The sequence below is a fragment of the Zalophus californianus genome, chromosome 9 (genome assembly GCF_009762305.2).
Source record: "Zalophus californianus isolate mZalCal1 chromosome 9, mZalCal1.pri.v2, whole genome shotgun sequence".
In the NCBI taxonomy this organism is placed as follows: Eukaryota; Metazoa; Chordata; class Mammalia; order Carnivora; family Otariidae; genus Zalophus; species Zalophus californianus.
Window position 1 is genome coordinate 17362071 of NC_045603.1, and position 27596 is coordinate 17389666.

The following is a 27596-nucleotide window of genomic DNA, read 5'->3' on the forward strand; positions in this document are numbered from 1 at the left end:
TGAGCCACCCAGGCGCCCCTACATTCTCAATAAATACTTGTTGAATGAACGAATTTAAATAACTTGCCACAAGATTGGGTGATATAGCCAGGAGGTAAACTCTTTTATCATTAGATCATAAAATCAATCTCTTACCAGCACTGCTTCTGGAGTCAAACTTCAGTTATAAGGGTTGGGTACCTTTCAGTCTTAAGGTTGGTATCTTCTTAGATGATCTGTGGATTACACCGTCAAAGTCATTTGGGGTGCTTGATAAAAACAGATTCCTGGACCCCATTCCATAACCACTGGCACCAGATTATGGCAGTTTGATAACTCACCGCCTTAAGGGAATATTAAAACTAAAATAGAGTGGCTTCTTCAGAAGGTAATGATGTAGCTCAATGACCATATGTAATACTTTCTTCTGACTTTTGATATGCATATTTACATAATCAAGTAAAAACTGTTTTTGAAATAATAATTCAGTTGGATTTTCTGAAACAATTTCTAGGTTCAAGCGACAGTGGTTGGTTTTCTAGCGGCTGTGGCAGCAATTATACTGGGCTGGATTCCAGAGGGGAAATACTATCTTGACCATTCCATACTTTTGTGCTCCAGCAGTGTGGCAACGGCTTTCATTGCATCTCTTCTACAAGGTAAGCAAATCTATAAATGTCTACCCTACAGTCTTTCACTTTCAGATGATTTATTTTCCATGTTGACTCTTTTTATAAAAATGATACTTGTTCATTATAAGATCAACAGGGACAATTTTTAAGTTTTTATTTAAATTCCAGTTAGTTGACATCAGTGTCCTCTTAGTTTCAGGTGTACAATACAGTGACCCAACACGTCCCTATATGACTCAGTGCTCATCAAGATAAGTGTCCTCTTAATCCCTTCACCTGTTTCACCCATTTCCCCCCACGTACCTCCATTCTGGTAACTACGAGTTTGTTCTCTACAATTAAGAGTCTGTTTCTTGGGGCACCTGAGTGGCTCAGTCGTTGAGCATCTGCCTTCGGCTCAGGTCATGGTCCCGGGGTCCTGGGATCAAGCCCCGCATCAGGCTCCCTGCTCGGCGGGAAGCCTGCTTCTCCCTCTCCCATTCGCCCTGCTCTTTCGCTGTGTCTCTGTCAAATAAATAAATGAAATCTTAAAAAAAAAAAAAAAAAAGTCTGTTTCTTGGTTTGCCTCTCTTTCTTTTTTCCCTATGCTCATTTGTTTGTCTCTTAAATTCCCCATATGAGTGAAGTCATATGGTATTTGTCTTTTTCTGACTTAGTTCTCTTAGTATAATACTCTCCATCCACGTCGTTGGAAATGGCAAGATTTCATTCTTTTTATGGCTTAGTAATATTCCATTGTATATATATACCACATCTTCTTTGTTCATCAGTTGATCAACACTTGGGCTATTTCCATAATTTGGCTATTGTAGATAATGCTGCTATAAACATTGGGGTGCAGGTGCCCCTTCAGATCACTACATTTGTCTTCTTAGGGTAAATAACCTAGTGGTGCAATTGCTGGATTGTAGGGTAGCTCTATTTTTAACTTTTTGAGGAAACACCATACTGTTTTCCAGAGTGGCCACACACCAGCCTGCATTCCCACCAAGAGTGCAGGAGAAAGAGAAAATTTATTTATACTCTTTTAAGAATGTCTGATTTCAGATACACCTATATGTGTTATATATAAGCCTTAGTATAGAACAGGCTGTCTGAGGTTGTCTTCTGGCCTTAGGGACTCTGGTAGAGTTCCCAGTGAGATCAGGAAAATAATCTAGGTATTCATTAGTTTCTGTAAATTAAATTAATTGAGAAACTCCTTTCTGGAAATCATGCAGAGGATTTACTGGCTTGTCATTTGAGTAACAAGGATTCTAGGAATTCTGAATTTCAAAAGCAGTCCCTCTGTTAAAATTTTTTAAAGTTTCAGATTTCAAAAAAATTTCTTCACTATTTCTGTGGCAATACAAATATAACCATATGCTTGACACAGTATATTGCTGGCTATAGACTTTTAAAGAGCCAGGAGATTTTAAAAATTAACTACATTAGAATTTTTCAGTCGGGATATCATTCTTTGTACTTATTTATTAAGAACTTAAACTGGAGAACTAGCTTATTATGAAATCATGATCATAAAGACTTGGTTCTTTTTATTCTATAATTGCCATCTTTTTACCCTTATATCATCAGCCAGGTAAAAAATAGAAAATTCTCATGTCAGGTGATTATACAGGTGTTAAACTAACTTTTTTGGTTAGGTTCTGGGAATTTAGAGAATCTTATTAAAATTAAGACTTAACTTCCAAAATATTTTCAACCATTTTTTATGGTACTTAAATTATATTAGAGGGTAGTTTCTTGTCCATATATAGAATTACCAGAACTCAGCGCTGGCCAAAGCAGGGTGAAGTTAAGCTACTGGAAAGTTAATTTCAGTTAAGAAACAAAAACAAACAAACAAACAAACAAAAAACAACAAAAAAAACCCCCTAAAGCATTAGCTTCTTTTTCTTTTAAGTTCATTTACTTCTGTTTTCTTTCTAATCTTGTTTCATTTAGAAAGAATTGTTTAAAAGTTTTCAGTAAAACCTATTTTATTGCCTAGGTTTTTCAAAATCATAAGAATTCAGACTTTTAAAATACATTTGCTTAAGGTTTCTTACTTTGAAAAATGTGTATTCTAATTTTATGATAGCTTGACCTTTATGTCGAGCAGATACTATTAACCACCTTTTGTAGGTGAGACAACTGACCCAGGTAAGGTGACTTGTCCAATTTCATCAGGTTGTTTGCAGAATTACAGCCTGTTTCCTGACTCCCAGCTCTTTCCACTGGTCCATGCTGGCAAAATATTTGTTTTCAGCTGAAAAGATACAGATGGCATTCTGTCCTAGGAGAACTTTCCATATCAATCTTTAAATGTGCTGACTTTGAAAAAAGAATTTTATATGATTACATCTTGATTATTACATAATGCATTTTTTTTAAAGATTTTATTTATTTGACAGAGAGAGACAACAGCGAGAGAGGGAACACAAGCAGGGGGGAGTGGGAGAGGGAAAAGCAGGCTTCCCGCTGAGCAGAGAGCCCGATGCGGGGCTCGATCCCAGGACCCTGGGATCATGACCTGAGCTGAAGGCAGACGCTTAACCGACTGAGCCACCCAGGCGCCCCTACATAATGCATTTTAAAAACTTTTCTGCTATTGCTTTTTTTTATTTTTTACAACAATATTATGGGAAAGGTGAGTCCATAGATTGAAAATGTCTCCAGAATATAAGAAGTGAGACATTATTCAAAGCAAGACAAAAATTCTACTTTTAATAATTTTGGCTTTATGGGGTGGTAGAAAACACTGGACTAGAGTTACAAGTTCTGTGACCTTAAGCAGGAACTTAAAACCTAGTCCCAGGACCTCAGTTTTATTATCTATTAAATGAGTATGCTAGAATAAAATCATTTTGAGTCATTGTCAGTCTAAAAATGCAGTAAGATTCTGTTGATTTTTTTCCGATAGCCACATTTAGGCTTCCATACTGGTTTATGGTTAGCACATAAGTGCACTAATCTTAAATATTCTCTGCACTGCATCCTCTAAATTTTGGCATGAGAAAATGTGTACCACTGGGTATGGATAGAAATGTTATCATCCTCCCTCACCATTTCTATGATTCAAGAAAATAAATATTTAGGAGTACAAGTACACAGTCATATTTTCGTCTTTTATTCTCTAGTTGGAAGTTCGTAGATAGAAACTTTGACTTTAAAGAATATCCTTAGGGATACCTTGGTGACGCAGTTGGTTAAGTGTCCAACTCTGGGTTTCGGCTCAGGTCATGATCTCGGGGTTGTAAGATTGAGCCCCGCGGGAAGTCTACTTGAGATTCTCTCTCCTTTCTCCCTCTGCCCCTCCCACCTGTGCTCTCTCTCTCTCAAAATAAATAAATAAATCTTTAAAAAAAAAGATACCCTTAAGAGACTGCTTTTTGTGTTTTGACCTTCAGTGTTCAAATTTTAATTATTTCCCTCCTCTAAACGCTTCATCACTTTTAAATAAAATGAAGCAAGCATTCTGGCTACCACCATGTAGACAAATCTGTTTTTTTGGTCTTCTTCCCAATTGCTGTGCATATAAATATGACTCACCTTTCTTTGACATTTTCATACTTTGAAAGTTAAAGTAAAATATTCAGGTTTGATACACACAAATATATTACATCTGAGATGTACGTTATTAAATTTGAAACTTTAGCTTTAATTTTATCTTACAGTAGCTTTTCGGGTCTCTAAATGCAACACTGAACTTCTCAAATCTTCTATGATCCCTATTTGGAATTTGTTGAGAGGCATTTTGCCAAAGCATTAGAGTAAAATGTTTTGTTTGCTTTAGTCAGCTTATCTGAGCAGTCTAACTGGAACTGACGTGCTGTTTGTCTAGCCTTTATATTTAAGTATTTAGGGGATTGATTTTCTCTAAATCATAGCATAAAAAGTAATGAGTTTTCTTTCTTCCAGGAATAATAATGGTTGGGGTTATTGTTGGTTCAAAGAAGACTGGCATAAATCCTGATAACGTTGCTACCCCCATTGCCGCTAGTTTTGGCGACCTCATAACTCTTGCCATATTAGCCTGGATAAGTCAGGGTTTGTACTCCTGTCTTGGTAAGTTAACTTGAAATGAAATATAATGTGCTATTCAGAGTCTCTTTAAATGAATATTGTTGCAACAATGCCATGAATTCCTGGTGGCCTTCATCTATAGTACAACTGTGGTTGAGACTGATTAGAACAGTAACTGCCATTTGTTGTATACCTACTATATGTTGTGGTTCTCCTATATTTTTTTCTCACTTTTTTTTTTTCTTCTTATGGAGTTTAAAACTATATAAGATAAGGATTATCGGCTCTAATTTCAGATGAGAAAACTGAGGCTCATAGAGGTTATGTATGTTGCCCACTACTGCTGGGAAGGTTGAACACAGGCCTAATATTCTATGAATTCTGCCCTTTTGCTAAGTGTGTAGGCAGTGAGGAGTCAACCCACAGTGTTCTGATATATGCATTGTACTACTGTCCCAGAACATAAGGTTATAGCAGTGCTTGAAATTTAGTGATTGTCCCCCATCAGAAACCAACATGGCAATTAACAGCAACAAAAAAGTTACCATGAAAATTAGCCTGAATGTTGTGTAAAGTTTGGAGGCATCATATACTCATGTATACATACATATGTTATATATATAATTATAATATACATTAATTATATAATTCCTGATAATAGTGACAGATTGTATTGATAATGTTATATAATATATAATAATTATGTAGATATAGTTCCTGATAATTGTGATAGATTATATATAGAATCTAATGAATTATTTTAACATAAGTTATTATCAATGTAAATGAATATGATTTATGAGCATTGGTTTAGTGCTAGAAGTTGGCTATGGTTTTATTTTTTTAGATGCCAAATAAAAAAAAAAGAAAAGAAAAGAGAAACCCACAGAATACTACAAGAAAAAAAGATAGTTTATAAAACAAGCCAGAAGCAAACATTTATCCTCATATATCCTCATATATTTTGTGGGTTCTATACAGATTTATGGTATACTTTCAAATAAGCCTAAAGTACATTTGGTTTGAAGAAGGAAGTCTCAGATATATGTTTTTGAACTAAAGAAAGGGCTTTAACCTAACAAAGGCAATCAGTCATTTATTAAGGGAAGCTTCATTTAGTATATAAAATTACCTTAAAATATTTAATGAGTGGCATAAAAATAATAGTCAATAAAACTTGATGTTCAAGGAAAATTCTCATTTCCTTAGCAAGGTAGAAGACAATAAATGATCAATAGCCTAAATGTAATAAGATCTTGTTCATATAGGTGTTGGGTTTTCATTGTTGTTGTGAAATACACAAGGAATGTTGTATGTACAAGTATATTCAGGATAATGTTTGATTCTTCTCTTCCAGTCAAATAAAGGACAGAAAATTAGTTATATTAGTAAAGGGATAATCTTCTTTAATTTATTGTTGGAGTGATAATTAGTCATACTTTTTCCCTCTATTTTATACAAGTTAGAAATTCATACTGATGTCAGAGATTAAAATATGGCTAGTATTAGAGAATATGACTTAATATTCTTCTCCTATTCTATTAATTTACTCATAGGCAGGCAGCTGGATGACTTGTAGGCCTCAGCTCCCCACAGAAATGGGCTGCTAACTGTGTTGGGAAAGGGAGACTGTCATCAATAGGCTGGATCCCAAAAGACAAGTTAGTGCCCCTTTCCCTAGTCTACCAGTTAGACAAGTCTCTCCCCTGTGAGGGGGAGTGGGGAGGAGAAAGGATGGGGAAAGCAGAAGAGGGTGAAGGGTTTCTACCTATTATTATTCTGTGGGTCTTGCCAGGAACATTGAGGGTGGATGGGGATTGGACTGGAAGGTTGGCAGTTTCTGGGATGTGTTGCCTTATATACATAAACAGAAAAGGTATATTATTTGCAGACTTGGGTGCTCAAATTACCATGAAGTCATTTGTAACACATTTCTCAGCTGCTGGTTGAATACCACGGTGTCTCCTCAGTTGGAGTCTTGAGTAGTAAGAAAGAAAGAGAACGCCATTGAAGAATGTTATCCTAATAAATATGACAATTGTTATAATGATACAGACTCAATATTATGAGATTTCAGAAGATAAATAAACTTTTGGGGAAAATAATGTGTGCTGATTTTTTAAAAATTTTATTATTTTTTTTAATTATAGTTGATTTAACCATGAAGAGTTTTTCTGGTGTCAGTGTTGGGTTATAATGTGTCTACATTATGAGCACTAGGGGGCCTCATAAGATCAGCACAGTGTTAGTGGTATTCTGAATATAAAGATTAGGAATAGTCACATTTAAATTCTGAGACCCTATTCATCCTGCTGTGCTGCCTAGTTCTTGGAAACAAAGTTTAATTCCTGAACTATGTTGGAAACACTTAGCAGTCTTTAGAGATAAGAGGATTTCATGGCAGCTATAGGCTTTTGTTACAAATAGAGGCTGTGTATTACATCGCTCCCAAAGAACTGGGCATTGAGAAAAGTCTCTCTTAAGTCCCCACCTAGAATTTTGGATACTTAGAATGACTGGGAACAGCCCCCTTCTTGTCTTGTTAGTTTTGATGCATGTAGGGAAGCTCACTCTACATCCATTCAATGTGTTACTTTTCTTTCGGCCCTGACAAAATTTGCTAATTTCTGATATCTGAAGTAAATACAGGATTTTTCCTCTTTTCACCTGGCCAGTTCTCCACAAAAAGGACAAAATAAGCCCAGAGCTTTGTTTATTCCTATTGACTTTATTTTGTATAGTCACTTAAGTCTTCGTGGCTCAGTTAACAAAGTTAAAGTTTTAGCCTTGCGTTAAACCTCTGGGAGTTGGCAGAAATGTATCTTCCAACACCCTCCCCGCTCCAGCCAGACTCACCCAGTAACTGATTCTCATACATTAGCCATGATTTTTCTCTTTTCTTTCTTCTGTCATTCCCTTCCCCTTCATTAAGGCCAGTCAGAGGCCTCATTTTTAATGCTAAATTCACACGTTTCTCTAATGTTAATTGAACTTTTCCTCCTCTGAATTCCTGTAGTCCTTCACTGATAACGTCTCTTGTAACGTTCTTTACATTTTACTGGTCATTATAGCTTTTTGTGTAAATGTAGTACCTTCCTTTATGAGGATATAAGCTTCTGAGGACAAAATTGTGTGTGTTTTTTTAAATCTATCAGCATCCCATAGGGCCATATACATAAATGGATATTAAATAAATAACACTTGGTGAAATGCTTTATCCCATTTGAAAGCTATCTAGTTAATGTGAGTAGAAGCTATTCAGGAAGTGGTACACACATGGAAATAGAAGATAGATATCTTTCTGAATGATGTTGCTATATTCTTAGTCCAGTAACAGAATAGATTATAACCAAAAAAAAAAAAAAAAGACCCTTTCAGTGAGGACATAGTATTAGGGAAATATTGGAAGAGTATCTTGCTTTAGCAGAAAGTATCAGGGGACTAGTATCCCCACAGAAAAATTAAAATGGCAGCATATGGCTAGGAAAGATCTTGAAATAGAAGCAAAAATTGAAAGTTACTTTAGAAATTAATCTAAGCTCTGGACTATGATATGCTTTGGTATGACTTGCCAAGAAGATATAAAGGCATTCATTCATACGGTAATGTTTAAACAATAGTAATTTTTAAAAAGCTATTAAAAGGAAGAAGTTAGGCCAGGAACCAAAATACCTGTACACAGTGATTGCTGCCCTTTCTTTCTTCTTGTTCACATACTTTTAAGAGGATTTTAAAAACTCTTTTTCAATTATTTATAACTGCATGGCTGTCTAATTCTGGGATGTACATGATGTTATTGATTTGAAAAACTGTCAGCTTTTCTCTTTTTAGGCAAGATCTGAGAAGCAGAACGTTGATTTATTTCTCATTCTTCGAGGTTAAAAAGATGGCTTAGTTGAAGCCATAAGAACAGAGTCAGGGTCAGCCTTAGGTTGCTTCAGTCTGTAGAAACTAACAGGGATGCCAGCTAGCTATTTACCGGGCATTCTAGAATATCACTGCCTGGATGTGAGTGGTGATATGAGTAGAATCTAAATTTATCTTGCATGTCAGTCTTCAGAGATTTTCAGCACTCACCATCTTAGTTTAGAGTGATTCCTGGAAGGTCGATTTAGTGAGAACATTCTGATAGTTAAAAGGGAGGGCATTTAAAAAAAATTGATAACTTACCATGGCCCTTGCTTTTTTGCTCACACACAAACAGCTGACATATAAGAGTGTTACTCATAGCAGCTACATATTTCAAAAGAATTTCGGGTAAGAATAATGAAAGTTGTTAATGAAATTATGTAACAGTTGTTGCAAAATGCCACCCACAATCTAATAAAAGGTACAAGCCATGAATCAGAAAGGTGGCTGTTATGTTTGGTAGTTAAATGGAATCACAGCAATTTGAACCACTTTAGCTGTGTCCATCGTTACTTTTCTGTAGTTTATGTATGTCACAGAATCAATACTAATGCACACAGGCATTTCTTAGGCTTAAAATTCTGCAGAGCTTTATCTATACACCTGTATGCATTTCCTTTGCTGCTGTAACAAATTACCACAAACTCTGTGACTTAAAACAACAGAAATGAGGGGTGCCTGGGTGGCTCAGTCAGTTAAGCATCTGCCTTTAGCTCAGGTCATGATCCTAGGGTCCTGGGATCGAGTCCTGTGTCAAGCTCCCTGCTCTGCGGGGAGCCTGCTTTTCCTTCTCCCTCTGCCTGCCACTCCCCCTGCTTGTGCTCTGTCTCTCTGTCAAATAAATAAATAAATAAAATCCTAAAAAACCAACCAAACAAACAGAAATTAGTCTTCTTACAATTCTGGAAGCCAGAGTCTAAAATGACTTATACAGGGCTAAAATCAAGGTGTCAGCAGGGCTGGCCTCTTTGGAGGTTTTTAGGGGAAAATGCATTCCTTGGCTCTTTGATCTGCTGGCTGCCAGCCTTCCTTGGCTTGTAGTTGCATTACTCAATCTCTGCTTCTGTGGTCACATTGCCAACTCTTCTGGAGTCAGATCTCCCTCTAATTTTTGCCTGGGAGTACACCTGTGATTACATTTTGGGCTCACCCTAATAATCCAGAATAATTTATGCATTTCAAAATACTTGACTTATATCTGCAAAGTTTCTTTGGCCATATAAGGTAATTAATTATTCACAGGTTCTAAGGATTAGGATATGGATGTATTTGAGGGTCATTATTCAGCCTACTACAATACCTATTGTGATATACTCAGAAATTAATACAAAATATTATTTTGACTAGGATCATTGAAATGTATTTCATTTTGAAGGAAGGCATCATTTTAGATTTTGATATTAATGCAGAAGAAGTTCATGATTGGCTTTTAATCAACCATTTTCTCTTGCCGATTGTGTCATTAGTGGTTTTCTAAAAGTAATTCTTTAATTTTATTACATCTATGTAGATGTAAATAAAACACCAATGTATCCTACAAAGAAAAATGTTTTAGAATCTTCCCTTTTCCTATATTTGTAATTTTTTCATAGTCTTCAGAATTGGGTTAGATCTTAGCCAGAAAAAAGATAGGAGGGTCCTATACAATCATAGTTTGGTAGGAATGGGCATATTAGATTTGGCAGGAAATTGAGATAGAACGTGTTTACAGTAAGTCAATTTTAGAAATTTTTATTTTTATCATGGTTTCCCCACTTTTTTAAACCCTGCATACCCTGGACCTAGATACATTTAATGTTAACGTTTTACCCCATTTGCTTTGTTTTTTTATTCTCTGTCTCTCTTTGTCTGTCTCTCTATATATTTATGTATTATGCATGTTTGTATATATTTTTTCTTTGTCTTTAGGACACTGACATTTTTGAAGGGTGAATTGTGTGGCATGTGAATTGTATCTCATTGTTAGAATTTTTAAAAATTGAGATACAATTCACATGCCACACAGTTCACCTTTAGAAAGTGTACAATTCAGTGGTTTTTAGTACATTCATAAAACTATACAACCCATTATATAATTCCAGAACATTTTCATCACCCACAAAAGAAACCTTTAGCTGTTACTCCCCATTCTATCCTTTGCCCAGACCCTGCAACCGGGAATCTACTTTCTATGGGTTTGCCTCTTCTAGACATTTAAAAAAAAATGGAATCATCCAACTATGACCTTTTATGTCCAGCTTCTTTCAATTAGTATGTTTTCAAGTTTCACCTGCCTTGCAGCATGAATCAGTACTGAATAATATTCTGTTGTATGAATATACCACATTTTTTTTATCCTTTTACCAATTCATAGACATTTGGGTTGCTTCCATTTTTTGGCTGTTATGAAAAAAATGCTGCTAGAAATACGCTTGTACAGGTTTCTGTGTGAACATAGGTTTTCGGTTCTCTTGGTATTTACCTAGCAGTGGAATTGCTGGGTCATATGATAACTCTGTTTAACTTTTTGAGGAATTGCCCCACTCATTATTTTTAGTTTATTTACTGAGAAAACTATCCCCCACTTTGGAAGTTCAAGCAGTGATTCTGGGGTTGGGGTGGTAGGTGCTTCTTTCCACTTCAGATGTCCTTCCAGAGATTTAATGTTGAGAATAATTTAAAAGCTGAGTAGGGTGCTCCCCTTTTGACTTGAAAATGAAGTACTAAGATGATCTGACCTAGCAGAATAGTTCTTTTCATTTGTGTTTAGTGGATTTTGCCTTTAGTTTTCTGTTTGATCCCCTAGAGAGGTTGTTGACAATCTTAGTTGTTTTAAGAGGTAAGAATTGCCCTCTAATTGGGATGTTATTTACCCTTATCTAATATTTTAACAAGGAGAACTGGGAATCCATTCAATAAAGTTTTTTTCAATCTTTTATAAAATTCATAGAGAAAATGACACTATGTATAACATTAGTCATATCCCTTTAAATGGAAGAAAATATTCAAATGGATTTTGTTAGCATAATTATTTTGAAGATGTGATCTAAGTAAAGCCATGAGAAAATTTGGTTGGGTATTATTTTCATATTTATAGTAATTGTTTATTCCTACCTGATAGGAAAAAAAATTGAGTTTCTAGCTGGTTCAAACATTTTTAGTCATAGATGAGAGATCTTTAAATATCTTAAGATGAGGAAATACAAAGTTCAATCAAAGGTAAGATTCTGGATAAAGATTGAAGAATTTTGTGAGGTGCCAGAAAAATTTAGTAACCTTGATCAGCTAAAATGATATTACCAAAAATGTTTTGGGATGGTGTTACTGTTTCAAGAAGGGGTAGGCAAATTTTATTCCTGGGGATATTTAGAATTAAGTATAAAAATATTTGAGAATCAAATTCATGGTATTAATGGTTTTATGCTAAATAGGCAAAACATATATTTTTAAATATACTTGTAACTTAGCCCATCAGAGAAACATGTCAGTCTTCTAATTCTGTCTTAAATTTGTAATTAAGTAATTGACTTATTCTTGTAACTTTTAAATATAAATATTCCAAAATTGTCTGCATTATATGAATATTTATGAAAACTTAAAGACTTGCCATATTTGTACATTTAATTTATTAGATTTATAAAGATTATCTTAAGTACCTGGAAACTTTTGAGAGACATGAGAAATGTCTAAGGTCAATAGAATGTCTTAGGGTATTTAACTAAGTTTGTAAATGTGACTAAATATTATTCTAAACACTTCAAAATAATTTTTGGTTGGATGCTAGACATTGTGAATGTAATAACATTAAGTGCTCAGTTGTTTTGTTTTTCTTTACAACGTGTTTGACTTTGTTCTTGTAGGCAGTTAATTGTAGATTAGCTTGAGCCTTACAAGGCTTGGTTTCAAGCTTTATGGAGCCAATCTTGAGTAGATGTGACACTAGGGCTGGTCCTACTACTAAGATGTGACTCTTCTCAGGTCTTTAATGAATGTTCTCAATGTTTGAAGAGGCCTCTCCTCTCTACAGAATTGGCTCTTGAATGACTTCCAGCTCTCTGTAAACTCTTGGAATTTTTCAGCTTACAATTACACAATTATTCTTGACCTAGCCTTGTGGAGTTCACCCTATGCATGCATGGCTTAGTATTCAGTTCACAAGCTCTGTCTCTGAGAGCTTCCTCTTCTCCAGTATTTTATCCTATAAATTCCTGCTGCCCTAGCCTTACTCTGCTGGAGTTTTCCCTTCCTGCACTGTGGTCTGGGACATGCCTTTAGTAAAAAAGCTGAGGCTGTTTTAGGGTTTATCTCATTTCTTTCCTTTCTCTCAAAGATCACAGTCTTGCAATGCTTGTTGTCTAGTGTCTGAAGACTGCTAATGTCTACCCATATATCTCTATCTATTCTAGTCATTTCTGAAAGCACTTAAAATTTTGTTCAGAGGTGACATACAGCGTGTCTACAAAGCAAGACAAATAGCTAAGCCCAAAGTCAATGAGGCAGAGAAATATATTCACTCTATAGGGAAACATAACAAGAATGGAAAGAGAATGAATAATTGTGATCAAGTAAGACAGTTTACCACAAAGGGTTTATAACAAAGTCCTGGCAATCTGCTATCTCAGTGTGTTCCAAATAGCAAGATGTTAATGATAATGGCAATGGTAATTATGATGATAGTAAGTGTTTGATGAATGTTAGCTAGGTGCCTGGGCACTATTCTACTTACATGTACTCATTCTTTTAAGACGCACAATAACTCCATGAAATACTGTTATTATTGCCATTTTATACATAAGGAAATTGAAGTTTATAGAAGTGAAATTTCTTGTCCAAGGTAGGTTATAACACCGAGATGTGGAAACTAGGTGGTCTGGCCAAACTATGTTTAACACAGTGTACTGTGTTCTATCTTAGCTTATGAAGGGTTCTGAGAAGTTCAGCAGTGAAGAGAGGTGTTTACCTTTATTAAACTTAGTTTCTCTATTTTATTTTGGAGCTTGGAACACTCTTTAGTATTGGGGGGATATCTATTATCAATTGATTGGCCAATAGTCCTTGGAATGCTTGTACTATAAGGTCCTTGTGGGTAAAAATAATATCCCATTTGACTTTAGAGTTAAGAGTTACTAACTTTGGTGTCAGATGCTATCTTCTCCTGACTCTTGCTATTTCTTAGCCATATTCTTAAGCTCCTAAGCTTCAGTTTCTCCATAAAATAGAAATGGCTGTATCTACCTCATACTTGTGAGGACAGTCACATGAGATGATGCCTAAAAAGCATTTAGCACAGTACCTGGTAAATAATAGCCAAATAAATGTTGGCTTTTTTACTGTTGTTGTCCTTACTGTTATTAGTGCAATTTGCATCCAGCTCAGATAGCTATTTCAATAAACGTTTGTTGAATTAATGTGCTCGTTTTCAGTTACAGTATTTAATATTTTTACCTTATCTACAGTTTTAAATTTGTGTGAAGTTTGAAGAAAATATATAGCCTGTGAATATGTGGGATAACATCCTATCTTCTGGGAAACTTGTACTTTTAATATCTACATTTGCTACATGATTAGAAGAGAGATTGAAATGTTGTCTCTTTTTTAATTTTAGACAACTATTACTACATTTCTCCATTAGTTGGTGTCTTTTTCTTGGCTCTAACTCCTATCTGGATTATAATAGCTGCCAAACATCCAGCCACAAGGACAGTTCTCCACTCAGGCTGGGAGCCTGTCATAACAGCTATGATTATAAGTAGGTTAGTATTAAAATGTGTGTGTGCATGTGTTCTGTATGCTTGTATCTGTGTATATGCTAAAACATCAGCAGCCTGTTTTTATTTCTTGGTTCAATCATCTTATATAGCCGGTCTTTATTATCACAGGTAATAGGGATAATAGTCCTAGGAGTTATTGAAATCAGTAGACCAGTTTCAAACTTTTTTCCAATCAAATCCTTACCAGATTGATGAGTAAGGTTTAGTGGTGTCTGTGTGTGTATGTGTGTTTATGTGTTAACCTGACTTTACTTATTTTTAATAGTAAATTATTCACATGAGTATCAGAAAGCCTTAGAAACGGACACACCGTTTGACTACTTCCACTCCAACAGGACACAGGATATAATTAAGGATATTTGCAAAAGATCAAGTTATAAGGATCCTCATCACAGTGGGATTTTTAAACAACAAAAAAGAAAGAGACCACCTTAGAGGTCTAGCAACCAGGTATCAATCAAATAAATTGTAGTGTAGTCACAAGATGGAATATTAGCCACTAAAAATAACATTGCAACATTTTTATTGACATGGAAAGATGTTCACTGTACATTTGGTGAAAAGAGCAAGCTAGAAAAGAGTATGACTTTCTTGTTAAACATGGTATATTGACACACATTTATCTTCTTCCTTCCTGAAACTACTAAAATGACAGTAATAGAACAGAAAAGCTGTAAACCACAAAGAAGGGGAGCAGAGAGGCCAGCAGGTGTGAGATTCGACAGAATTGGTAAAATAGGAATCAGATGGATGATTTTTAACTGAACTAGCAAAATGGAAAAAGCTAAAACCTAACCGCCTGCAGGGCCAGAAGACACCCATAAGAAGCAGGCGGATCTGAGATCTGAGCCTCAGAAACCCAGAAAGGGGGAGGAAATAGAGGCACTAAGTACTTCTCAGAGCCGAAATGAAGAAGATGTTGAAAGTTTATGTAAGAAGCAATTAGATCCTAAAAGCCCTTCTGCAGCTTGACCATGCAGGTGACCGCCCCCTCCCAACTTGGCAGAAGACAAGAATTAACTCGGAGACTGAATCAGAGAGGCTGTGGACTTGGAAACACCTGCACACATGAGGCATGGGTTACACACTGTAAGAAAAATAGGATTAAGTGAAAATCTAGATGCTGAACAGTGAAAAGCCCTATCCCACTTCCTTTTCTTTGCTCCTGGAATGCTGGCAGTCAGGCCTCTGCCCCCAGGCAAAAAAATTAGAATAATTCTTTTCTGGGGAAACTCACCAGCACAAAAGAAAAACTTGTGGATATTGACCCTTGTAGGTCCTTTAGTGAACGAGCTGCTTGGCCACCTGATGCTTCTTCAGGAGGCCTACCTGCTGACGAGCTCTGCCTCTGTACACAGAGAGCTCCAGGTGTGCTCTGCAGTGCCCCTTCCAGGGGAGCGGACAGCGAAAGGATCCCCAGACATTTGATTAAGGCTTCTAACGTGAAAGACAGAAAGCAGAAAAATGGTATTCAAAGAAAGTGCAGGGGTAGTTGAAAGACCTCAAAAAACTCATCAGTGTCCTCAGAGCAGTAAGAGAATCTATGGCATCCATAATGCAAGAACAGAATGCTCTAATATGGAGGATTTGAAAAATAGGAAGAGCTCTTGGGAATGAAGACTGTATAGGGGCACCTGAGTGGCTCAGTTGGTTAAGCGATGGACTTGATTTTGGCCAAGGTCGTGATCTCAGGGTACTGGGATCAAGCCCCACGTTGGACTCTGTGCTCAACAAGAAGTCTGCTTGTCCCTCTTCCTCTGCTCCTCCTCCTGCTCACTCTCTCTCAAATAAATAAAATCTTTTAAGAGATTGTTATCTATTTGAGAGGGAGAGAGAGAGAGCATGAGCCCAGGGCAAGGACAGAGGGAGAAGGAGAAGCAGGCTCCCCGCTGACCAAGGAGCCCAATGTAGGGGTCGATCCCAGGAACCTGGGATCATGACCTGAGCAGAAGGCAGATGCTTAACTGACTGAGCCACCCAGGCGCCCCTAGATAAATGAAATCTTAAAAAAAAAAAAAGTATATATAAATAGCAGAAACAAAAGATTTAGAAAAGTTAGAAGATAGAGCTGAGGAACTGTTCTGGAAAATAGAACAGAAAACAGAGGTGAGCACTTGGAGGCAAACAATAAGAAGAAATTATTGAAGAAATAATATAAGAAAATTCCCCAGGACTGAAGACCATGGGCTTCCAGATTGAAAGGGCCCATTGAGTACCTAGCACAGTGAATAGCAGGAGAGACCAAATCAAAGGACATTACTACAAATCCCAAAATATTCTAGAGAGAAAAGATGAGGTATATATAAAGCATTGGGAATCTGAATAATGTCCAATAGCAACACGTAAAGTTATTGCTTCAAAATTTTCAAGGGAGAGTATTTTGAACATAAGGTGTGGTTGTAGTGTCAACCAAATGTAAGAGTGGAATCAAGAAATTTTCAGACATGCAGGATCTCAAAAACTTTGCTTCCCATATGCCCTTTCGTATAAACGCTGGTAGAAGATAAGGTCTATCAAAATGAGGAAATAAGAAAGAAGGTGACACAGGAATGAGGAAACCCATTCCATGAGAGCATGTGATTCATTTTTCTGTGATGTAGATTGCTTTTTCCTAGAAGATTCAGGCAATAGGGTCCTATGAAATGTTGGGACTTGGTCATGGCACACAGACCAAAACCCAGGGTGGGAGACTGAAGGGAAGGTGCAGGGTGACAGCCATGTAGCAGGCCTAGAGGCCACCATCCAGGTTGGCAGGAGGACAGAGGACTTAAGGAGGATTGTCTCTAAGAAACAAAAGTGGAATTGATCAGTTACCTGATGAGTCTGACTGTGTTCAGAGGCATTTCACTAACTTTGTTAGAAAGTTGAAACCAAATTAGTAATAAATACCCCCCAAATTAGGAAAAATATGGGCCAAATCAACAAGTAAAAGTGAGGAACTCTAATACACTTGGTGGCTCAGTTGTGAATAATGATTCCAGTGTTATAGTAAAGTAGACCCTAAATCTTTTTCACCCAAAATTATATAACCAAGTTGGCAAGATAAGGGGAGGAAGAGAATTATGAAGGATCCAAAGTGGTGAGGGGAAGGGCAAGTGAGATTAAATCCTCATCTGTCACAGTGGAGGTCATTAGGTTAATGTCTAAAATTAAAATCAAGAAATCACAGTATAAACATGTTACTTAGAAATGTAGCATTAAACACCAGAAGAAACAGCTAAAGAAGTTGAAAAGAATTGATAGTGGAGAACAGGTGCTGGGGGTGGGGGCTGGGGACTATTAAACTTTGTGGTACTTTCACTTTTTAAATAATGTACATATGTTTATTCAATAAAAATAAAATTTAATAAAAGTAAAGAGAGAACTACTTTTACAATGTGAGTTTTTATTTTTAAAAATCTACGTGTTTAAAAATGTCTGGGAGGCTATATACCAAGATGCTAACAGTATAACGCTGAATGATAGCACTGAGGTTGATTCTTATTTTCTTCTTTCTGTTTGTCTTTTCTAATTTTTCTATAATATTTTGTTACCTGGGTCATAAAAACATTTTAAGATGTGTTTTAGCAAGTGTTCATGTTATGGTCACAGCATGAACCTATGTGTTCTGGCATAGAAATTTATTCTTTGACACATAACTAGTTTTGTTCTATGAAATATATATATATTTAAGATTAGAGCTTAAATATTAAAATACTGCTGAGGATGACTACTTTGGGACTTTGCCATGTAACTTTTAATGGGACGTCCTAGTAATTTAGCATAGTAAGCCACAATTCATTTATTTTACTGAAAAATTAAAATAATATTTAATAAGTTCCTAATGTTAACTATCAGGTAGTGGTCGAACATTTGGTCTGATATTTTGACAACCCCATTCTCTGATAACATGGGGTTTATTTTTCTGTAATGTAGATTGCATTTTCCTGGAAGATTCAGGCAACAGGATCTCATGGAGTATAGGGACTGGCAGTGTTTCACAGGACTTAGACCAAGAAGCTGAAGTTAACCAGTTGGTATTGGTCTTGGAAACTTAAAAAATCTCCAAGCTCAAGACAGTATACTCCATCAGAGTATTTGGCTTGCTGCTATGTAACTGTATATTATTTTTCCAGACCTTCATCCTCAAAGTCAGCTCTTTCTATGGCTACAACCCGTTATTTTAATTTTCCAGTGATAAGATGCTACACCTATCTAGTTTTCACACAGTAAAAATGATCCCTCTGATGCCTTGCTGATTTCAAATATGAAGAAATACTCTTTTAAAAACTATTTTTAGGGGCACCTGGCTGGCTCAAGTTGGTAGAGTATGAGATTCTTGATCTTGGGCTCAGAGTTGTGAGTTCAAGCCCCACGTTGGGTATAGAGCTTGCTTAAAAAAAAAAAAATTTTTTTTTTAAATTGTAAGAGCAATAAATGCACGTGGTTTTAAAAAATTAGTAAATACAGAAGGATATAAAATAACCATCAGTCTTCTGTCAGTCCCTCCACCCAAGATAGACATTGTTAATAATTTCTTATCCTTCCAGACATCTTAACGCACCTAAAGCATATTCTTTTCCTTTTTATAAGGAACATATCTTGGAGATCAGAAGGAGAGCCCTAACATGTAGGGCTATAGATTATTCCATGTTTTATTTTCAACATTTCACTGTTGCCATTGATTTTTACTTGAAATATTTTTCCTTTTTATTCTGTTTTTTAAATGTCTAAAAAAATGTTTTTTTAGAGTAGAAGTGTTTGTATGTAAAGAGCAGCTTAAAATTAGTACATTTCTTTCCTCTTCCCTAAGTTATATGATTTTCTATCTTTCAGCATTGGGGGCCTTATTCTGGACACAACTGTATCTGATCCAAACTTGGTTGGCATTGTTGTTTACACACCAGTTATTAATGGTAAGAATTAGATATACTCTTCACAATGGTATCAAATCATTATATGTACTCTTAGTTGGGAACAGGAATTTTAGGGTTCAGATTTTAAGAGGTGTATCTCCCCCTCCCTTCCATTCTCCCACCACCCCCAGGTTGATGTTCATGGTAGAAATGACACTCCCTGTTCTCAGTATGTACAACCTAGTTTTGAAAAGAACTGTTTCTTACTCTTACTACTTGATATTGGTTTCAGAATCAAGCTTTTAAGATTAGTGTGGCAAAATACGGTATTTCAGTTCTGGATTATCATTTACTTTGGGTTTATCTGCTATCTCATGATTTGCTGCTGCCCCTGTCAATTTTTGTGGATCAGTTAGAGTTAGCTAGGTTTAAGCATTGCTTAAGTCAATTCAGTTCATTAAAATCTATCACTCCTCTGTGGATCCCTTAAAGATCTGCCTTATATTTTTTTCTTACCTATAAAATGGGAATTATAATATTTAGGTTCACAGGGTTTTTTGGTATGAATTCCATTTAGTAAGATAATTTTAATCGAGTCGTACTGACTTTTGGGCTGGCTGTCATTATATTGGATTTTAGTACAGCTTACACCAATATAATTTAAAAAGTAATTCTACCTGAGGGAAAACATGTCACAGGATGTGCTACACATTTAATATAAATTGCTTTTGTATATTTATATGTCATAAAATATATTATATGAAGGCAAGTTCCCCAAAATCTAACTTCATACCTAAAATTTCAATTGAACATTTACATTTTTGTGTTGCTATAAAATGTCCATGAAGAAATTTCCCTTCTAGATCCCCTTTCCAATTTTCCTGGTGCCACTGTCCCCCCATCATCCACCCTTAAAATCACGGAACCATCAACCCAGCCCTTCATCCTCTCTGAATAGACAATGACCAAACCTCATCGATTTGCCCATTAACATAATTCACTTGTTCACTTATTTGTACAAGAATGTCTCAGCGTTGTAGTCTGCTAATGTCTTACTTAAGCCATCATTGAAGTAATAAAGTAGCCTTCCTGACCCACTCCCTATTCAATGTCAGTTAACTGTCACCAGCAGGCTAGTCTTCCTTAAACATTGTTTTTATTACTTCAGTCTTAGGAAAATGAACTTATCAGTGATTTCCTCCTGCCTGTCAAATCAAGTTTGAATTCTTCTGTTTCGCTTTCAAAGCCCTCCATATGCTCTTGGATGTGTACAACTTTTTCCTTTACCTTTCCAACCAGATTCCTATTTCGTGGCCTGACAAAGACCTAATTTTTCATTGCCTGGAATGATTACTGCTTTTCTTCCACCTGTTCAAATCCTCTTCAGTGAATATTAGTTGATGAAGTCACCAGCATAAATACTACCACCAATACTGTGAGAGCTATATTGTCCAACATTTCAGTGAAAAATTTAAATTATAACAACCCCATCATTAGTAAGGTTTGAATCAGTGTTTCTGTTATTTCACCTTACATGAGAATTCTAGAGCTTCCCTGGAGTGCTCTTCTTGGAAGCCATGGTATTCATGGTAGTAAAATCTTTTTTGTATCTCAGTAAGCGAATCTCCTAGTTGGATATCACAGTGAGCTCACTTTATGTTAAATTCCACTCACTTAAAAACACTGATAGAGAAGATTCATTCCATGGTCCTCAGAAAAGGTGGGACTTTTGAGAATTGAATTTCATTTTAAATGTGCTAGAGGATGTACGATTTAAAGGATCTCTAATTAACACACCATCAGCACCATCATCATTTGATAACTAGTGAGTACCTACTATGTGCCAGATAACATGCAGGTCTTTTATGCATGTTATATCATTTCATCCTCACAATAAGAGAGTAATGTGTCCAACATCTCATATCTAATAAGTGGTAACTCAGCATTTAAATTCGGATCTGCTTGATTCCAAAGCCTGTGCTTCCCCCTGCCCCCATAACTGCTAATTTATCTGTTTTGTTAGTTAGAAAAATACACACTTTGTTTAAAGTAAGGCATATCAGTGTTGATATTGTGACAAGGATATCTTTTAACATTTATTAACATCTCTCAGAACTAGTAGCATTTTCTGAAATAGATTTCACAAGAATACTAGTTCTGTGAGATTAATAGTATACCTTGAGAAGTGAGTTTTGTGGTCAATTAAGTTTGGGAAGCATTAGGTCAAATAGATTTCTTTACTACAGGATTTCTTAAAGCCTTTATCATGCTAATATGTACTGTGAAGCTCTCCTTCTGGGACTTCTGGTTAGGATTTCTAGAACTAATCTTCCTTCAGACCCCAGACCGTACTTTGGGAACTACTGATCTAGGGCTTTTAATATATCTTTATCACAGTGTACTTTCAAATAATAATCTAGTCTGTTTACATAAAGGGTAAGGACCTTACATCAGTATACTTGGATTTTCACTTCTCTTTCTTATGTGCTGTTTTTGTCATACATTTTACTTTGTTATAAGCCCTATATACATTGTTATTATTTTTGCTTTAAATGGCCAGTTATTATTGTTTTAAAGAGATTAAAAATGAGAAAATGATATCTTTTTTATTTTCTGATTTATTTTACATTTCTAGCACCCTTCTTTTCTTTGTGTAGTTCCAGATTTCCATCTGGTTTTATGTTCCTTTTGCCAAGAGAAATTCTTGTAGGGCAGGTCTGTAAAGGATTTGAGAGGATAGCTGAGGTTGAAAGATGACTTTCTTGAGTATTTTTTTCAGTCCCTGATACCAGTTTCTTTAGTAACCTGAGAAGAGGTATATCAAGCCTTCTGTATTTGAAAAAAATCAAGCTTATTTTTCCTCTCATTAAGGTGGTAAGCATTAAACATCTTGCTCCCTAGCTTTGTATCTTGGCCGTGGTTGTAATTAAAAAAAAATTATTTAGTCTGGTCTGCTTTCAGTCCGTGAGTCAGATTTGAAAAAATAATGCATGAGTCTTACATAACAATGACTTTATATCTTTGGAAAACCTACCTCAACATCAAATAAGTCAACATTTCGGAAGAATTCTTTTTTGTTTGTTTGTTTTATTGGCCAAGGCTATAACATGAATTGCTTTGCCTTTGGTTGAATTTATGCAAGTTGTTTAAAATATAAGGATAACTGCTTTGTTTTTCCTTATGTTTCAGGTATTGGTGGTAATTTGGTGGCCATTCAGGCTAGTAGGATTTCTACCTACCTTCATTTACATAGCATTCCAGGAGAATTGCCTGATGAACCCAAAGGTTGTTACTACCCATTTAGGACTTTTTTTGGTCCAGGTATGTGCTTGTGGATTTTTACATATTGTGTATCCGGACTAATTCTCTGAGAATAGAGACGGACAGCATTTGCTGAACACATATTTTGTCAGTTTGACGTGACTTTTTTATTCCTGAGACCTGAGTAGATTTTAAATAGAATAGATTCTGTTCATTAAATCTCAGTGAAAGAAAGTCATGTGTATCAGTTGTGCAGTTGCTGAGGAACTTTGTATACTTTTTCTGTTTCATCCTTTTCTCTGGGATGTCTTGTTCATGAGTCAAGAAGGAGGAACCTTATATACATAGGAAAGCATTGCTAGGTGATTTAGAGAGACAGATATACTGTCTTTCCTATATTAATCCTTTTGGCTTTTCTGAATGTAGGCATTTGATCCCAAACAAACAGGAGGAGAGGGAAAACCTCCGTAACAAGGAATAGTGTCTTGTCTGTGTCACCCAGGCAGTGACTACCAAAAAACTGTGACCGCAGTATTAAACCTCACAATTCTTGTCACTTCTTTTCTGATGAAAATAAAGGTTATTATTGACTTTTTCAAAATTTAAATTCAGTTAATTAACATAAAGTGTATTGTTAGTTTCAGAGGCAGAGCTCAGTGATTTAGCAGTCTTATATAATACCCAGTGCTCATTACATCAAGTGCCCTTCTTAATACCCCTCATCCAGTTACTCCATCCCGCCTACCCCTCTCCCCTCCAGCGACTCTTAGTTTGTTTCCTCTGATTAAGAGTCTCCCTTGGTTTGTCTCCCTCCCTGATGTTGTCTTGTTTTATTTTTCCTTCCCTTCCCTTATGCTCCTCTGTTTTGTTTTATAATTCCACATATGAATGAAATCATATGATAATTGTCTTTCTCTGATTGACTTATTTCGCTTAGCATAATACCCTCTAGTTCCACCCACCTTGTTGAAAATGGCAAGATTTCATTTTTTTCTGATGGCTGAGTAGTATTCCATTGTGTGTGTATATATATATATATATATACCACATCTTGTTTATCCATTCATCTGTCAGTGGACATCTTCTTTCCATAGTTTGGCTATTGTGGACATTGCTGCTATGAACATTGGGGTGCAGGTGCTCCTTCGGATCCCTACATTTGTTACTATTGACTCCTGAATGAGGATCAGAAATGCCCACTGAAATATCAGTGAAAGAACTCTGAAAGAAAAGTAAAATTAGAACATTCCTGTGCTTTAAGAACTTTATGTGTTTTCTTTTGTCTTCCCTCTATTATTATGATAAATTTTAAAGTCTGACCAGTGTTCTTCATAGCAAGCTTTTATCAACTTCCTGCCATTCAATTAGCATATGACATACAATGAGAATTTCAAAGAATTAAGTAAACTGTGAGTGGTTGAAATGTATTGTTAGCAACAGAATTTTATGTGATGCTATACAGTATAGAAATGCGAAAGTAATCCTTAAATTTTAATAACTGTGACCTATTAGTAACCCAAATAGGATTTTGTTTTAACTTTTACATTTTCTAATACAGGAGTGAATAATAAATCTGCTCAGGTTCTACTGCTTCTTGTGATTCCTGGACATTTAATTTTCCTCTACACTATTCATTTGATGAAAAGTGGTCACACTTCTTTAACTGTGATCTTCATAGTGGTATATTCCCTTGCTGCTGTGCTGCAGGTAAGAGTTAAAACCTCTTGTAATCTCCTTTATCCTCAGACTGCTGTAAAAACAAAACTATGTAAATCTAAGAGCACGTGAACTGTTTTAACATTTTCAAAAAGCAAATGTATGCCTGTGTGGATTTCATCTTCCTAAAACCAAGAAACTCATGATCACTTTTAATATCATCTGATAAATAGAACCTTCGGATTTCCTGTTTCCTGAATTCCATGTCCCCCTCCCCCCCCTTTTTTTTCTGGTTGGTTCTCTCGTTTCATGTGAACACATTTTCTCATAGATTCCTGAGAGTGCATGAAAGCCTTTGCATGTTGTAAAGTGCTTTTACATGAATAGGTTGACTGGATATAAAATCGTTTCTTTTAGAATTTTCAATGCTTTGCTTCATTTGCCTTTTAACTTGTGTTAACCATCGAGAAGAACACTGCTGATCTCATTGTACGTGACTTCTTTTTATCTCCCTAGAAGTAGAAGCTTGCAAGATCTCTTTTTTCCTCTTGTTATTAAATTTCACGTCGATGTGCCCTGGTTTGGATATACTTTGTTTTGTTGGACATTTTTGACCCTTTCGGTCTAAAAATTCATGTTCTTCAGTTCTAGGAAAAGTTTTTGAATTATTTCTTTGATTTTTTTTTTTTCCTCCATTTTCTCCCTTCTTTCTCCCTGGAGTCTTATTATTTCATTCCCAAAACTCTTGCATTAAATTTCTGATCTTATTCTCTTTTTCTCTTCTTTCTGGGAGATTTCTATGCCTTTCTACATCTTTTTTCTGGTATGTCACTGAGAGTTCTGGAGAGAGTAGAGTTGAACATATACACTCAACTTGCCATCTTTCTGTGGGAGGAGGCTATTACTTTTAAAATTTAAGAAAATTGACTTTAGGGTGCCTGAGTGGCTCAGTTGGTTAAGTGACTGCCTTCAGCTCAGGTCATGATCCCGGAGTCCCTGGATTGAGTCCCGCATCGGGCTCCCTGCTCGGCAAGGAGTCTGCTTCTCCCTCTGACCCTCCCCGCCTCATGTGCTTTCTCTCCCTCATTCTCTGTCTCTCAAATAAATAAATAAAATCTTAAAAAAAAAAAAAAGAAAGAAAATTGACTTTATTTTAAAAATCTGATTGGTATAATACATACACAAAATTTTAAAATTAAATAGTAAACTGAATGGTTGTGGGAGGCTATTAATTTAAAAATTTTTAAATTTAAGAAAGTGTTCTACCTTTCCAGTCACATTCCTCAGAGATCATCATTGAAATATTTTAGCTGTTCCTTCTGATAGGTATCTGCAAGTCTTAAAGTAACATGCCTAAACTTTAGCCTTTTGCTAATAAAAACTGAGGATTTGAGGGGCTGTGTTAACGCCCCATCTTTTCCATATACTTATATCACAATTTTTGGTTAAATTTGCAGCCAGTGTTTGTGTTATTGGGCCTGTGTAAACATAATGTACTATAGAGCCAGATAATATAGTATGATTATATTTCCTTTTTGTACACTTTATTTTTCTTGAGGTTAATAATTACATCTTTTTTCCTTTGCATCATTTTCCATAAACCCAGTCTTTCCAAGTTTCCACTTTATTTTGGCTTCTTAGGCTTGGATTCTTGCTAAACTCTATAGGATCAGCGCCTCCTACAGTGAGAAATCCCAACCTCATAAGAGATGTATTCAAATAATTCTTTGAAGAGTTAACATTTAAAGTTGGCCTTCATGACCAGCACTGTTCTAAGTGCATTAAACGTATTGATTCACTTAATTCTCACAAAAACTCTATGAGATTTGTTCTTTTTATGTAAATCAGTGATTTTCAAAGTGAAATATATCCAAACCAATCCACTGTGTACAGGAAGAAAAAATTAAAACATCTGTTTATGTGTTTTTTCCTCATTTGCTTAAAATATCTGTTTTCTTCTATTTTTATGGTTGTTTTATAATAAACCTATTAGCACAGTGTTAAATAAGTGGGCTCAGGTATTTTATACTAGGGCTAAATGATCTAAAACTTTTGGAGATTACTGAGTTAAAGCATAGAGATAAAGTACAAGAGCTTGTGTCAGAAGGAGAAAGTAATTCATACCCAGGATATAACTAGGAGGAGGAAGTAGATGAGAGAAGGTTAAGAAGGTAGATTAGGGCCATGTAGAAAGGCCTTAAATGCCAGGCAAAGGAGACTGGAATCTACTTTTAGAATAGCAAACACCCTATAACTGCATTGATATTTTAAATTTTCCTATAATACTTTGTAGTGCCTGAGATTTTATTAAAAGTCACCTATCAAATCATTCATTTATTCATCCAGTAAACCTTCATTCTACTAGAGGCAGAGATGGTTTTAATCCCAGGATGAATACATTCAGACCCTATCCCCCAGGACTCATAGTCTGGAGGAAAGGCTACTGCCTAAATGGATAATTACATTATACTGCAGTGTACAGATGCTGGGGGTAGCTACACATACGGTGCTTTCAGCTTGGAAGAAAAAGCAACTAACTCTACCTACGGAGTAATATTTTTCTGCTACTCAGTAGGGACAAAAGTTATTTCAAATGCTTTTCACCACTGGCTTCCTTTATTGCTGAATATGATACAGTCATTTATCTCTGTGTAGGTATTATGCAAAAGATGCACTCTTCAGTCCCATGGGAAATATTCAGAGATTGTTCTTTGGTCTGTTGATAAACATGCCATTTTTAGAGCATGTTTCTTTTTTTTTTTTTTTTTTTTTTTTTTTTTTTAAAGATTTTATTTATTTATTGGACAGAGAGAGACAGCGAGAGCAGGAACACAAGCAGGGGGAGTGGGAGAGGGAGAAGCAGGCTTCCTGCTGAGCAGGGAGCCTGATGTGGGACTCGATCCCAGGACCCTGGGATCATGACCTGAGCCGAAGGCAGACGCTTAACGACTGAGCCACCCAGGCGCCCTAGAGCATGTTTCTATTTGCAACTCTACCTCTTAGCCTCACGGATTGATTTTACATTTATGTGTATGGCGCTGTGCCAACACACTATCGCACATCATTTCACTTGAGTCAGTGAAGGATATAAGTGATTTTTCTGAACTTACAAAAATATTAGATTTCAGCCTATACTCCGAGAAATCCTACATGTCTTTTTTTAACCTCTGAGTTAAATTCTGACAAGTAAAGATTTAAAAACTGGAGGTGAAGAAAGAATAATATTAATCTCTCTGTACACCTCCTGTATAAGATGGGAGGAATAAGAGTATCTACCTCATAACTTATTTTGAAGATTAAATGAGTTAATTATATAAAGCTTGCCACATAGTAGATGCTATTTAATGTGTTAGCTGATGCTGTCGTTGCTATTAAAGTTAGAATTATAAGTCGTGAGGCACTGATCTCAGATGACAATTGGAAAATATTTTTTTAATTTTGTAATGTTGATTGAATTTTCTTATGTATCTTTTACAACTTTCATTTTTATGGATTTTAGTTTGTACTTTCTCCCCAAGAATCAGATACCTGCCAGAGTAGATCTTTGCATGCACTTGACATTGTGTATT

General features: G+C 35.8%; 1 protein-coding gene across 5 annotated transcripts in view; it reads left to right on the top strand.

Annotated features, from left to right (window-relative positions):
- SLC41A2 (solute carrier family 41 member 2) overlaps positions 1–27596 on the top strand; it is a 122981-nt gene that overhangs the window by 60798 nt on the left and 34587 nt on the right. For 4 of the 5 annotated variants that reach the window (XM_027593834.2, XM_027593835.2, XM_027593836.2 and 1 more), the window contains exons 5-10: positions 494–638; positions 4512–4658; positions 14110–14257; positions 19091–19170; positions 22300–22431; positions 23930–24078. In XM_027593834.2, the coding sequence (XP_027449635.1) occupies positions 494–638; positions 4512–4658; positions 14110–14257; positions 19091–19170; positions 22300–22431; positions 23930–24078 (801 nt within the window). The remainder of the gene's footprint in view (positions 1–493; positions 639–4511; positions 4659–14109; positions 14258–19090; positions 19171–22299; positions 22432–23929; positions 24079–27596) is intronic. The other variant, XM_027593839.2, reaches the window with a different exon arrangement.